This window comes from Candoia aspera, chromosome 16 (genome assembly GCF_035149785.1).
Source record: "Candoia aspera isolate rCanAsp1 chromosome 16, rCanAsp1.hap2, whole genome shotgun sequence".
Lineage (NCBI taxonomy): Eukaryota > Metazoa > Chordata > Lepidosauria > Squamata > Boidae > Candoia > Candoia aspera.
The window spans coordinates 6,864,456-6,877,538 of record NC_086168.1 but is presented as its reverse complement, the minus strand read 5'-3'; the positions used below and the strand labels follow the sequence as shown (position 1 = coordinate 6,877,538).

The following is a 13,083-nucleotide window of genomic DNA, read 5'->3' as shown; positions in this document are numbered from 1 at the left end:
ACTCTTGACACATCCTAGCAGGGCTTGCTTTGGCCATCTCAAAGCAGTCTAAAAACTAGTCTAAAACTAAAAATTAGCAATGATGGTAAAAAATGGCCACTTGAAAAAAGTCTCATGCCTTTCATTAGGATTCAAACATCATCAGTGTGCACCCTTTTCCAAACACCCTAGACTATGCACAACAGTGTTTGTGTAAGCTCCCAAACCCTTGTAACTCAGTTTTGGGAATCTAGGTGGGTTCCTGGTCAACTCCATCTAGCTAAATTCCCTCTTATTAGATCTTTAGCTCAACATTGCTTCTAGGAATCAAGCGCGCATTTGGTGTCTCAGTCCAGCAGCAAAATCATAATATGCACCATCTCGAGGCATATTCCAGGTCCTTTACTCAGGACAAACAAAAGATACGTCACAGTCGAAAGAAAGCATCCAAGTTTTGCTTGCAGGCATTTGCCACTGGATCATAAGCATCACGCAAGAAGCTCCTGATCCATGCTTGATACAGTCAAAGAATCCCACATATGTGGGAGTGAAATAAATTTGGTAATAAATTCTGTTTTCTAAGTCTCTTTGAACTCACTGCATTCCATTTACCAACATTCCAGAGAGCTCCTAATGATCTGTTTAACAGTTTTGTAAAAAGAATGCCAGTCTCAGACATTATTTTCATACCCCCCTTTAAAAAAAAAGGAATCCCTTCCACCCTCACTTCCCTTAAAATTATCCTAGTACGGAAGTCCCACAGAAAATGTCCTGGATTCCAGCAATTGTAGCTAATGCATTTCCCTAGCTGGAAAACGTCTTACATTTACTGTGATCCTAAACACATTCCTTCCTGTGTTCCCAAGTAAACAAGCACAGGGCTGCATTTTGTAATTACAACCCAGATATTTGAGGCAATCTACTATATATTTGCTTTACTACACAAGAAAATTCGCGGGGGAAACCCACATTATCTTTTTTTTATTAAAAACTGTGGGAGGAAGACCGTGCTTAAAAAACTTGCAGTTTCCCCCTCTTGGCTTCAGTGCAAATAAGATTTAAACACCATTTTAGCATCTAACTTATTTTAATGATATCAGCATAGTCTTTGTAACATTTATTTTTTATTTTATTTTATTTCTCAGATTTGTGCTACCGCCCGTCTCCCACCAAAGAGGGACTCTGAGCGGTCATGGTAATATGACCATGTCAACTGAGCATTCTTTTAATGTGATTGCTGCAAATATATCATAGACTACATGCAGCTTTATCACACTTAGATGAAATGAGACTGAACCATGTTAACTCAGTTTCTATAGTATACAAACACCCTTGCAATTTGTTTAGCATTGGGTGGGAAGTCCTATGGCTTTGAGAAAAACTTTTGTGTCCTCTCTTTCCTCACCTTCCCATCCTCAGTGCACCACAAGAAAAAGCAAATCCCCTTGATTTCAGTGGAAACTTGTTTTCGCCACTTCAGGCCAGCCATCATAATCAATGAATCAGCCTCCACTTTAACTGGATCTCTCCACTTAAGCCTACAGTCATGGTGTTAACCCCACAGCATTCCTCACTCTGCATCATCATCGGAAATCATGGAAGGGCTTAAGGCAAGAATTTAACCACAGAGGCCACCACCTGAATGATTCAAGTCAGGCTTCCAAAATACGTGGCTCTGACTTCCAGATTTGACTTTTGTCAGACTTGGATCTGACTTCCAGATTTAGCACCATACGTAGACATCAGGGTGCTGCGGAGAGATCAGATTGTCCCAAGGAGGGAACATGCACAAGATTGTAGGAAGTCCAGAGGACAATTACAGGGAGCTCTGCTTAGAACATGTGGTCTCTACAGAATGTCCTTCTCCAAAGTAGACCTCAAATTTCTAGGACCATTGTAAAGGAAAAGATTCAGGGCACCGTTTTCAAAGCAAAACCCGTCTCTGGATGAGACAATGTGAGCAAAATAAGCCCCACCACCAAGCAGCTGGACAAAAATGTGGGAGGGCAACAGAGAGGGGTTTTAGAAGAGTGGATGTATAATTGTACAGAGTTACATTTTTCAAATGAATAACCTTGGAGGGAGAATTGATTTACTGTGCTATTCCTTTCCCTGTTTTTATTCCCCTCCCCTCCTGCTGGTCCTTCTGCCTGTCCAACAGAAGAAACAAACTCAGCGGGCTAGCTTGTCCTGTCAGACAAGGCGCTGTGATCTAACAAAAGGCCAACAAGTTGATATCTTTTTATTTTTGCTCAGCCCATGAATAGCTTTAAGAATAGCCAAAGAGCCTTGAGAGGGTTGCTCCTGCCTAGGCATTTTGCATGTAGCGTTGGCATTATAAAATGGAAGCCCATTTTTTGTAACGATCTTAATTTTAAGATTATTACATGCCAAGCAATTCCATATACACAGTTTTTAGACACCCAGGCATTTTCCTGCTTGCATTGGATCTCTGGTGCACTAAATTATTCCACAAACCTCCAAGATACGGATAGATGCCATCTAAAGGATGCTTAGTGCTCAGAGCTTGATGAGATTTGTAAATGCCCACGCTATCGCCCTACTTTTTATATATACGCCAGCAAATATGAACAACCACAGCTAGGCAATTCTCACCGGGGAAACGCGGGCATTTTTTAGATCTAGGTTGCATTAAAAAAGAAAAAAACACAGAGGAAGAAAATCTTTTTAACACTGCTGGGCTTCCTTGCAAGTAAATGCAAACTGGATAGCATTGTTGGCCTGTCCAAATTTTCTTACATGTGTCTTTACTGATATTTCTCAGCTGCCTTACATTTGTTAATTCAGATCATTGCAATATTGCAAACGTTTGGCAGATGTCAGTAATCACATTTGAACACGCTCATGCACACATCCTTACTGGACAAGACTCTCCATTAAAACATTAGTACTGGCTTTTAAAAAAAAGCCAGTTGTTGTTTCAGTGTTGGCCTCCTCGCTACCATTGTAACAACCTATAAGATATGGACTTCATTATCAAATAATTTTCTGCACGCTAGCCTGCATTTCAATGTAGCCTATGGCTAATAAAGAAACAAAATGTATCTAAACTATGCAAATAAATTTGCATGATCTTGACTTCGGTACACAATAACTCCGCAGTAGTTAATAGGACGTCTCTTTACAGTAATTAAAGATATTTGTTCCAAAGCTCGGAAAAACTAGCTCACGTTGATAACAAAAGGCAGGCAGTGATCTTTTCTTTGTTCGTTCCTTCTTATAGTTACGCCTGTAGAATCAAAAGAGCCGTTACAAAATCCCACACACAATTGAACTTCTAAGCCAAACAAGAACATTCACTTACTCCACCTAGTACCTACACAACCAATTGCTTAAAAGTTATAGATTATTACGCAGGAGATCAAAGCACATAACTTTCAGCAATTTCCCCTGCAGAAATGCCAATCTTGGTTGCTGGTTTCTTCATTTAGCTTTTAGCTTCCAACAATCCTTCCTTCTCTCTCTCTCTCTCCCCCACTTCGCCCCCTCCCCCTACCTCTTAAAGCAACTTTTACATCTAATATTTTAATTTTGAAACAGGCCAAACCTTTTATGCCCTAGCCTTTCCCCGCAGAGCATTATAAATTAAAACTTTCCTCTCCTCTCACCCTGGCATTCAAACAAAGCATTGGGATGAAATATTCAGCGTTTATTAACAGTCCACAAATCTTCCAGTGAAACAATCATCTGATGCCATGGAATGAGGACAACAGAGAAGTAAAAATAAAATAAAAATAAACAGCCAGAGGAAAACAATGGGTAAGAAAACTAATTGGCCATAAAGACTTTGTGTAGGTACTCAGAAGCACCACTTAAATTCAAAAGAGCTGATTTCCAGAAAAGGGTGCCCCAGTTTGACATTTTGGTGTACTTTTTGTAACTAAAATTAAGAAAACAAGATTGGGACAATTTTTTTTTTTTTTTAAGCCAGTTCTTCCCCAGAAATCCTGCAAGAATGGTGACCCTTCATAGCAAAAGATGCCAATGGTGCAATTGTTCAGTGAGGGAAGTATCTGCAGCTTCAGCCTAGGAAAGCTCACAAGAGAAAGAAGAATCAAAAGGACAAATGCATCAGATCATTTAACTATTAGAAACATGACATAAGAGGAAGACCTAACATGCTTCTTGGTGGCCACATGGAGGTATTCCGCATGCATGATACCAAAAGGTATTTATTTTGTTGAAGAGTTTCAATCAGTGGTTGGGTCGGGGACTTTTCTGGTGGCACGTGTACTTCTCCCCAGTTGAACAGGGACACATTTGTTGTTGATATTCAACCCCAGGACCCGGCTTCCATGCAAATCATTAGGGTCTACTCCAGATAAAATGTCTTTTTAAAGGCCAATCTTTCAACTGCAGCATAAGCTTTCCTAAATGGACACGCTGAAGACAGACGCCCCCTTTGGAAAGAACATTATTTGGGGTGGGTGGGGGGGCTAGCGAGAGGAAAAGCATTCATGACTTCAACTATTCAGCCAGGACTTCCAGAACTCTGGCAAATTTATACTTGGTATGTCTCTTACCACCCGGTTTCCATGGCAAAGGATTTTGGAGTTGTTGCTATGAAATGCACATAGTTTCTCTCTTAACCCCCCCCCCCAAGCTTTGTGGATCTTTGGGGAAACCTTCTGAATGTTAGACAAAAGGTAATGGACGACCAGAGATGTTGTCTTTTGTCCATCATCAGACCACTTGCAAAGTCATATTATGTCGTGGCGATTGAAGTGACCATGTTTTACCCCACTCTGGGCACAAAGGCAGCCCTAAATTTTAGTGACAAGCATGAAGTGGAAAAGAAAGGGAGAAAAGAAAAGGGGCCAAGATTAGAAGCAGCCTGAAGTCAGAAAGGCAGAGGAGAAATTTTAGAAAGAAAAGATTAAATAAATTTTTGAAATCTCTGTGGCCCCACACCTAGATTAACCACAGAACTAATATGGAATTGCAATTGGCATTACCACTTTGCACTCAACAAGGCATGTGAGACCACAATAAAAACTCTGTCCAGAAAGCTTACAAAAGTAGGGGGGGGGTGTTGGTGGGGAGGGGAGGGGGAGGCACAATAAAGGAGATGAGGAGGGCAGCATATGAAAAAGTATGGAGGCCTGAGAACTGAAGTCCGTGTGTTTCAAAGGGATATTTTTTGTTGTGCTAAGAAAAGGAAGAATCACATTTCCTAGTTATAATTCCAGTGCCCCCACCCCAAACACCAGCACCTCTGAGTTGAGTTAAATTCCTTGGCACAGAAAGGAACAGCCTGTTTCTGAGCATGGCATTAGCGTGGGGGGGGGGGGGACAACCAAGGGTCTCTTTACCACCCTTCCCAAGCTGCATCAATTTTATGCTCTGAAATAGCAACCTCTCTGCCTCTCCAGCAAATTGGCTTCACCCCATTGAGTGAGGGGCAGCTGTCCAGACCAACTACAAATGATTTTAGTGCCTTATTTCAAAGCCAAAACTACCTAACATCGTACAACATTATGGAGATCCCATCCCCCCCACCCCATCAAGAGACAGTTTGGGAATTCAGTTTAGACTCTGTAGACAAGCTTTCAGGCATTGCTGATCATGCATCATAAACTTCAGAAGGCCTGCACTGAAACCCTGGTCATGTTTTACAAGGAAGTATATTATTAACTCTTCATCTGGAGGCTTCTGTTCCATTTGCAAATTCAAGTAACAGTTTAATTATATTCAGAGTAAAGGCTTGTGAAATTCAGTGAGATTTATTCCCGTGTAACCAGCTAGAGAATTTTAGCCGATGCAATCCTGAACCAAGGAGAGCAAGTAAGATGGATGCAGTAGATGAATGCCCTTATGTTGGCAAACATGCACAATTTCTGAACCATAAACCTGCTTCATGGTTTGTTTGTTTTTTACTAGCTTGGTTGAGAAATTGGCCAATCTGAAGAATCAAGAGTGCACCAGGAGTGAACAAATGTCTAAAACTAGCAGACTGAATTGAAAGGACTGTTTGCCATAATCCCGGGGAAGGATGAGAACCCCAAAATGGAGCTTTCTCGTTTGTTCTTCCTCCTCTTGCCATCCTGAGGACTAGCATCTTGTAACGGTTAGACACGAAACAGGACTGCCCTTGGATAACTGGCCCTCCCTCTTGGAGCCAAAAGTGGCTCCAAGCTCCTAATTCAGGCTGGTTTGGTTTCTTTGCTGACAAAATGAAGCGACTTCACCAGGGTTTTTTCCAAGGCAGGCAAGGTGAGTACCGGATGCCATATCCGCATGGAGAGACACCAGCTTGTTCTCAGCCACCCAACTTTGGACAGGTTTTTTTGGGGGGGTGGGGGGGCGCGATCTCTAGGGAAAAGAGCCATCCTAACGGGAAGCGCTAAGGGCACATCGCTTTGCCTATCCTAATGGTGCGGGCAGCCCCTACTGTTGTTTCAAACGTCTGGACCACGGAACAGCCGCCGCCACCGTTCAGACGACCCTCCCTGCGCTTGTCCGCTGCCACCTCGGCCCCTTGGTTCCCACCCTAGGGATCCTCCAACTAACCAAGCCTGCCCTTCCCAGCCAAAAGGCCGGGCGCCAGTGCGAAGAAACCGCGGGCGGCAAAGGCGTCGCGGCGGCCTTCGCCGTGGGTTCCCCGGAGGCAACACCCCTGGGCTAGACAGGTCCACCTTCTTTCTGCTTGAGGAAAGGGCCCAGAAACTCGCCTAGAGCCTACGAAGGCGGCAGGCATCTCCGCCGTTGAAACTGGCTCCGCTATGTCAGGAAGCTCGGAGGCGCAACCGGAAAGGGCGCCTTATGCTCAGCGCCCTATCCAGTTCTTGACCCAGGGGGGCGCACGGGCTCTCCCCCGAAAGGACGGACCTTGAGAGCCGGACGGCTCTCCAGTGCGCTCTTCCGCTTTTGTGCTCGGCTTACGCCGGACGGTGGGGACGGCCGAGGCCAGGCGCGGCAGGTGCGTGATCGCGCTTCCCTGCTCGCCGCCACCTGAAAGCGGCGGACGCCTCTTCGGAGGAATACCTTCTCGGCTTCCAACCTTGCACCGACAGCCAGGTTTCCAATTTAAGTCGGGAGCGGGAGAATGGCGCTCCCCAATCTGGCACCCTTGGAAGGCGTTCCTCTGCCAAGGAAAAATGTTCAGATTTTCCCCCGGTGGTGTCTCTTCTTTTTTCGGGTGGCTTAATGGGAGAGGCCTATCGACGAGCCACAATCCCGGGATGTCTGGAGGTGGCAACAGCCTGGATTTGGGGTGGATACCTGGGTTACAATGGAATCATCCCCCCACCCCTTTTGATAAAGAAGGTCGAGATAGGAATCAAAAACAAAGGAGAGACCTGACCCAGATTTGCGGGCGATTAACTTAACGGGTCTTCTGGAATGAAAGCTGCCTTCCGCGTTCGCCTGGCACGCTCAGGCGCGAATTCAGCATCTGGGCTAGTAGCGCACAACAGGCTCGGTTTCGCTACGGCTGGCTAGTTGTCAGGGGGTCGTCCGAACAGACCCATAAGATGGGAAATGAAGGGTGATTCCTGTAAAAGAGGTAAAGAGGAGGGGGAAAAGAAAAATGGGAAGGGAGGGAGGGAGGGAGGAAGGAAAATGAGAAAGGGAAAGAAGAGGAGAAAGGGAGGGAAGGAAGGCGAGAAAGAGAAAGAGGAGAAAGAGGAAGGAAGGAAGGAAGGAAGGAAAAAAGGAGAAAGGGAAGGGAAGGAAGATGAGAAAGGGAAAAAAGAGAAGGGAGGGAGACGAGAAAGGGGGAAAAGAGAAGGAAGGAAGGAAGGAAGGAAGGAAGGAAGGAAGGAAGGAGAGAGGATGGGAGGAAGCTGGGGGGGGACTTTTTAGGGGGAAGAGAAGGCTATCTCTTTCCTCCCCTCCCCCCAAAATAGCCACAGGCCTGGCGACCGGGGTCGCCTCTCGGCTGTGAAGCGCCGAGTCTTCCCTTCTCTCGAGCGTGCGAAGCAGCTACCGCGCCGCTTCTCCAGCCCGCAGCGATAACGAGGCAGCTCGAAATCGGAGGCCGCGCCTGCTAGGGGCCGGGCCGGGCCGGGCCGGGCCGGGCCGCGCAGCAACTCCGCTTCCCCGAAGAAGCCACGCGGCGGGCGGTTCCTTCCCGAGCTAAGCCGGCGTCTTCGCAAACCCAGATTATTTTTCCCCCTAATAAAATACGCCGCCGGTTTTACACCAGGGTGGAGACTTTTAACAACCGCCTCCCCTTTCCAGCTCCCGGCTCGGAGTTTAGGAGTTTAGGAATAAATTTCCAAAAGACGTCAAAACCGGATCGGTCGTACTGAAAGCCACGCTCGGAGGCTCAGTCGAACCAGAACGGAGGGAGGTGCCTTCCCCAACCCCGTTTATTAAAGCGGGAGGCCTTTCAGGTCAAGGGGCGACTTGTGAATCAGGCCTGGCCCGCCGGTTCTTTTTTTAAAAATGCGTTTAATCCTTGTGAGGATGAGTCCCGATTGGGCTGATAGGAAAAAGAGGCGCCGTTTAAACAGAAGGAAGAGGGAAAGTACAGCGCTTAAAAATATAAGTTACTAGCAAACACACAAAAATGAAACATGGATGTGTTGTTTTTATTTATGCCTCCCCCCATTCTGTCTCGACTGCCAAACCTTTTAGTTTAAGAGAAAAAGCACTTCGAGTAACTTTAGTCACAAGCAGCTTGCATTTACTTGGGGAAGGGCAGCCTCCACCCTCAAAATCGGAAAAATCTTCCTTTACACCCCCCCCCCCACCCTCTATTTATTTATTTAGTTTCAGTACCATATTCAGGCAGGAGGTTTTTTTTTTAAATTTTATTTTTAAAAACCACTGAAGTGTTTCTTCTATAGCCCAACTTTCCATGCAGATATGTAACACCCCTTTCCCCCAAATGCATTCTACCTGTCATTTGCCTGTGGTCTAAAATTATTATTAATTACTCCTTCGAGGGGAGTGCTTGTGCGGATTCTCTCCAGCACTTTACAGCTTTTAGTTGCTCTTACCAGAGTTATTCAGCCAAGATTGCAGGGATCAAGACACCAACCTAAGAACAGCCTGAAAAATGTCTCTCTACCCTTCCTTCCGAAAGTAGCCCTACCTTTTAAAGGAAGGGCCATAACAATATTTGGGGAGGGGTTTAAACTGCAGATATACAATTCCCCACAGGTATATTTAAAACATACAAGAAAAAAAGTGTTTACATGCCCTGCTTTCAAAAATAAAATCTCTCATCAAAAAAAGGAATATATTTTGATTGCTTCACAGAGGTAAGCAGAGATTGGTTTTAAAATATTCCCATTTAAAGAAAATTGAAGGGAGGAGATCTCGGAAATATCAAATAGGAACAAAAAGGCAGAGAAGTGGATGGCATTGCTACAGATAATTCCCTTGAGAAATAATATGAACCAACTGGGGTGGGTGCTAGAAGCTCAGAGAGGGTTTTAGTGGGCCGAGGAAGTGTCCAAAATCTGATGAGAAATGCAGCAGAAAAACGATCCAAGCTGGATAAGAGACAGTGCGAAGAAAGGGCAGAGACATCCAGCCTCCACTCGTTTACGCATACTCGAATCAACGCAAGAATATATGTCACTGGTGAAGCGTCGCCCCTGTTTGATTCGGGTTCAATCCAACAAGCCATCTCTCACAATTCAATTCATTTCGAAGTCAAACCGTTTCACAAATCCCACCTCCAACCCCTGCCCCGAATACACTAAGCCGCCGTTTTTTCGAATGGCACACAACCCGCCGGCAGAGTAGTTCAAAGGGGAGGGGAGAGTAAAGAAGATTGGCAGGTGGGGAACCCATCCAGCTCCCTCTAAAGCAACAATGCAACGTTCGCCCGATGACGCAACAATGGGTTCTAAAGCGTCGAACGCAAGGGGGTGGAGCGAGAGCCCTTTGATCTGCAATGCTCGGTTTATTCTCTTGGAAAACCTCCTCGACTTAATTGCTTTATGCCTCTCTCCCCCCCCCACCCCGCCAGTATACAGTTATAAATGAGATCAACTTGGGCTCGAGTGCAAAGGCAGTGCTGAGGAGTTCCGGTGGCTAAAAAGGAAGGGTTTGGGGTCAAGGAAAAGGGTAAAAATAAGTGTAAACATCTCACTGTTGGTAGTCTTGTTTGCAGTAAAGTTTGCGGTCTCGGAAATAGCAGCTGGTAGTCAGCGCCTGTTGGCAGACGGCGCACTGCAAGCATTCTTCGTGCCATGAAGATTCGTTGACACGCATCAGGAAGCGGTCAGAGATGGGCCGTTGGCAGCCCTCGCAAACCGCCTGGTGCTGGCAATCGGACCCTGGAGGAGGGAAGGCAGGCAGCGGGGGGGAGAGAGAGAGAGTGAGAAAGGGGAGAACGCGAGAAAATACGTCTCACAAAAACAGTACAACGCGTCATCCAGCGGGAAGAAAAGGGGGCAAATTCCGGCTTTGAAAGAGTGGCTGTAGGGACCACTCGCTCTTAATTCCCATTCAAGACAATGGGAATGGTCTTACTTCTGCTCAGCTAGAATTGCGCGAGTCATTTTGTCATATCAGACTTCCGTCCCACAATCACCCATTTATTATGTGCCATCGACTTCAGTGGACAAAAGGGAAGCCAAACATCTAGAAATTAAGATTCTTCTCAGAGCTTCACCGAGCTTTTCAAAGACCCTCAGCACCAGGGAACGAGAAACCAGATGAAAGGAGACAGGCGTGAGCTTCTGAAAGGTCTCCAGATATTTTCTTTCCTCTTCCCTGTTCTTGAAGACTAATATCGAGAGGATCTCTCTCCTTCAATAGCGGGTCTACTCAGAAGGAAGCACTCCAAGATCCACAAGGCTTACTTCCAAGAAAGCATGCCTGGGATTCTGGCCAGCCAGCGGTATGGGAAGAGTCATCTTTAGCAATTTATGTCCCTGGGTTCCTTCACCGGAATCATCCAAAAATCCCCCCAAACACAATTACTGGAGGACAGCAGTTATCATTATTATAATATTTTGGTAGTAATAGCATTACTGTAGCAGTTGTTACTATTACTATTACTATTTAATTTGGCCTGGCTCTTAAAATAAACTATAAGATACTGGCCGAGGAAAAAATAAACTAATCACATTTATACACCTATATTTGCCCTTGAAGCGTTTGCTCGAATGGCCACCAAGTTAAAAACAGTGTTTTAATGCCTTTCCTTTTCAGCAGTCCTAAACTGTCCATATCCCTCTAGATCGTTACATCATTAGATGTGAACATCGTCTGATCCCAGATCTTATTAACAACTGCATTTTGGTGACGATGATGAAGAATCCCATTAATACCACCACCACCTTGTGGAACGGCTACGTGTAACAGAGGAAGGCCAAGCCTTTCAATCTAGAAGAAACGAAGGAGCTCAGGATGAGTTGGCTGGGTCGACAGCCTGCAAAAGTGTCTTTGGAGAGGTTTCTAGGAATTTGGCATATGGTTGCTATTGGCGACCTTGGTGAAAATCCCAGCAGAATGTTAAGGGAAAGTTGTCTTAAGGGGCGCCCATGTTAGTTGACGGCGGCTTGGAGATTTAACTCGGCCATGCTTAGGATCCACACGGGGGACGGAACTAATGGGGGGGGGGCGTTGCAGTGGGGAGAGGCCCGATTGAAGCAAGGCTGTCAGGAAAAAACAGTAACTCAGGGAGGCTGTTAAAGGAGGCTTGCAAAAGGCCAGCGCATCTCGCCTTTCAGGAAGGACGGTTCAGACTCCACTTCAGAGAATTCAGGAATTCACTGCGGGGAGTATCGGGGAGTTGCACACATACCCATGCTTGTCCCTTCGCATTCAGGGCTCCAATTCGAGATATGCCTGAGTTGCGTGTTTCAACTCCCTTCCACAGGCTTTACTTCTATAGGTCATGAAGCCACAGAGTTTAACAAGCGTGCCAAACAACCAAACTCTCTTGGAATTTGGGGTGGGGGTGTCAACACGGGCGCCCCTTCTGACGTGCTTCGCCAGAAGCTTCCCGCTGTCCATCTGGGAAAGCTCCGGAGAGGAAGGTGAGGTAAGCAACCTTGAAACGCGGCTTATTTTTAACCTTTGTCGCCAATGCGGGGCAACCGCAGCGACTCGGGTTGAAAGTTTGAACAATGCGCAACGCAGCCTGGATATCAATAGCAGTTTTTAAAACGCGCCCGGCAAGAGGGAACCTGGGGAGGGGGAGAGGGCATACCCCTCCAAAATTGGGGAGGTCTGGATTCCGGATTGAGGGGGGAAAACGTCAACAGGGACGGGCTGGAAACTGGCAAACTGATAAAAGAATTAATTGCGAAGGGCTCCACTTGGGCCCTTGGATCACAACGGGAACGGAAAGAAAAACGCTTCTTTATCGCTCAGTCCGGAATGTAAGCCAAGTTCTGGTGCAAATTGGCGTGAAAGCGGTTCCTACCCGCCTACCCGGCCTTTTACATGGAGATTCCCAGCGAGGACAGCGCGCCCCTCCCTCGCCAAACTCCCGAGCATCTCCAAGGGCAATTTTTCAGCGCTGGAGACCGGAAAGAAACGAGAAAAGGAGGGCGCTCACGCTACACCGCGCCCAGGATCGGGACCAAGGGGACCAGCCTTGTATTCTGGGGGTGGGGTGGGGGGGGAGAGACATCTTTTTAACCTGCAGGAAGGTGAGAGGAAGGGGGGGTGCAAAAAAGCAAAGAGGATGCGAGGAAAAGCCAGACTCACTCACCCAGCAGGACTCCCAAAGTTGCGGGGCCCGAGCGCAGAGGGCGATCCTCCATTTTAATCCCGTCCAGCATCTTGGCGCAATTGACAGAGCCGCGGTTCAAACAGTTTTCCAGCGCCTCCGGTCCCGCGGCCACGTCCATGGGGCGAAGGCGGGCTACGGTGGGGAAGGGAGCGGCGGTTAGTGGCCGTCCCAGCGGGGATCTGGGCCTCGGAGCAGCGGGACGTTGCCGACGGAAAAGGCGAGCGGGGCGCAGCCTAGAGGCCGAACGAGCCGGACGTCCATCGGCGGGGCGGCCGGGGAGGTCACCTGCTGGCTGAAAGGCGCCTCCGGGGCCCCTCTCGGGGCGGAGGGGGCGGCCAGGCCCTGCCCGAAGCAGGGAGACGCCCGGCACGGCATGCACCCGCGAGCGCCAGCTGTCTCCTTTGGAGCTCTCCTCGGCCCAAGTGCCATCCAAAAGT

General features: G+C 47.1%; 1 protein-coding gene across 2 annotated transcripts in view; it reads right to left on the bottom strand.

Moving 5' to 3' along the window:
• The window catches only part of LMX1B (LIM homeobox transcription factor 1 beta), a 124,481-nt gene extending 111,717 nt beyond the window's left edge, over positions 1-12,764 (bottom strand). For both annotated transcript variants that reach the window (XM_063316100.1, XM_063316101.1), the window contains exons 1-2: positions 12,626-12,764; positions 10,049-10,235 (exon numbers count right to left, since the gene is read on the bottom strand). In XM_063316100.1, coding sequence (XP_063172170.1) covers positions 10,049-10,235; positions 12,626-12,764 — 326 coding nt within the window. The remainder of the gene's footprint in view (positions 1-10,048; positions 10,236-12,625) is intronic.
• Positions 12,765-13,083: the final 319 nt, after the last annotated feature.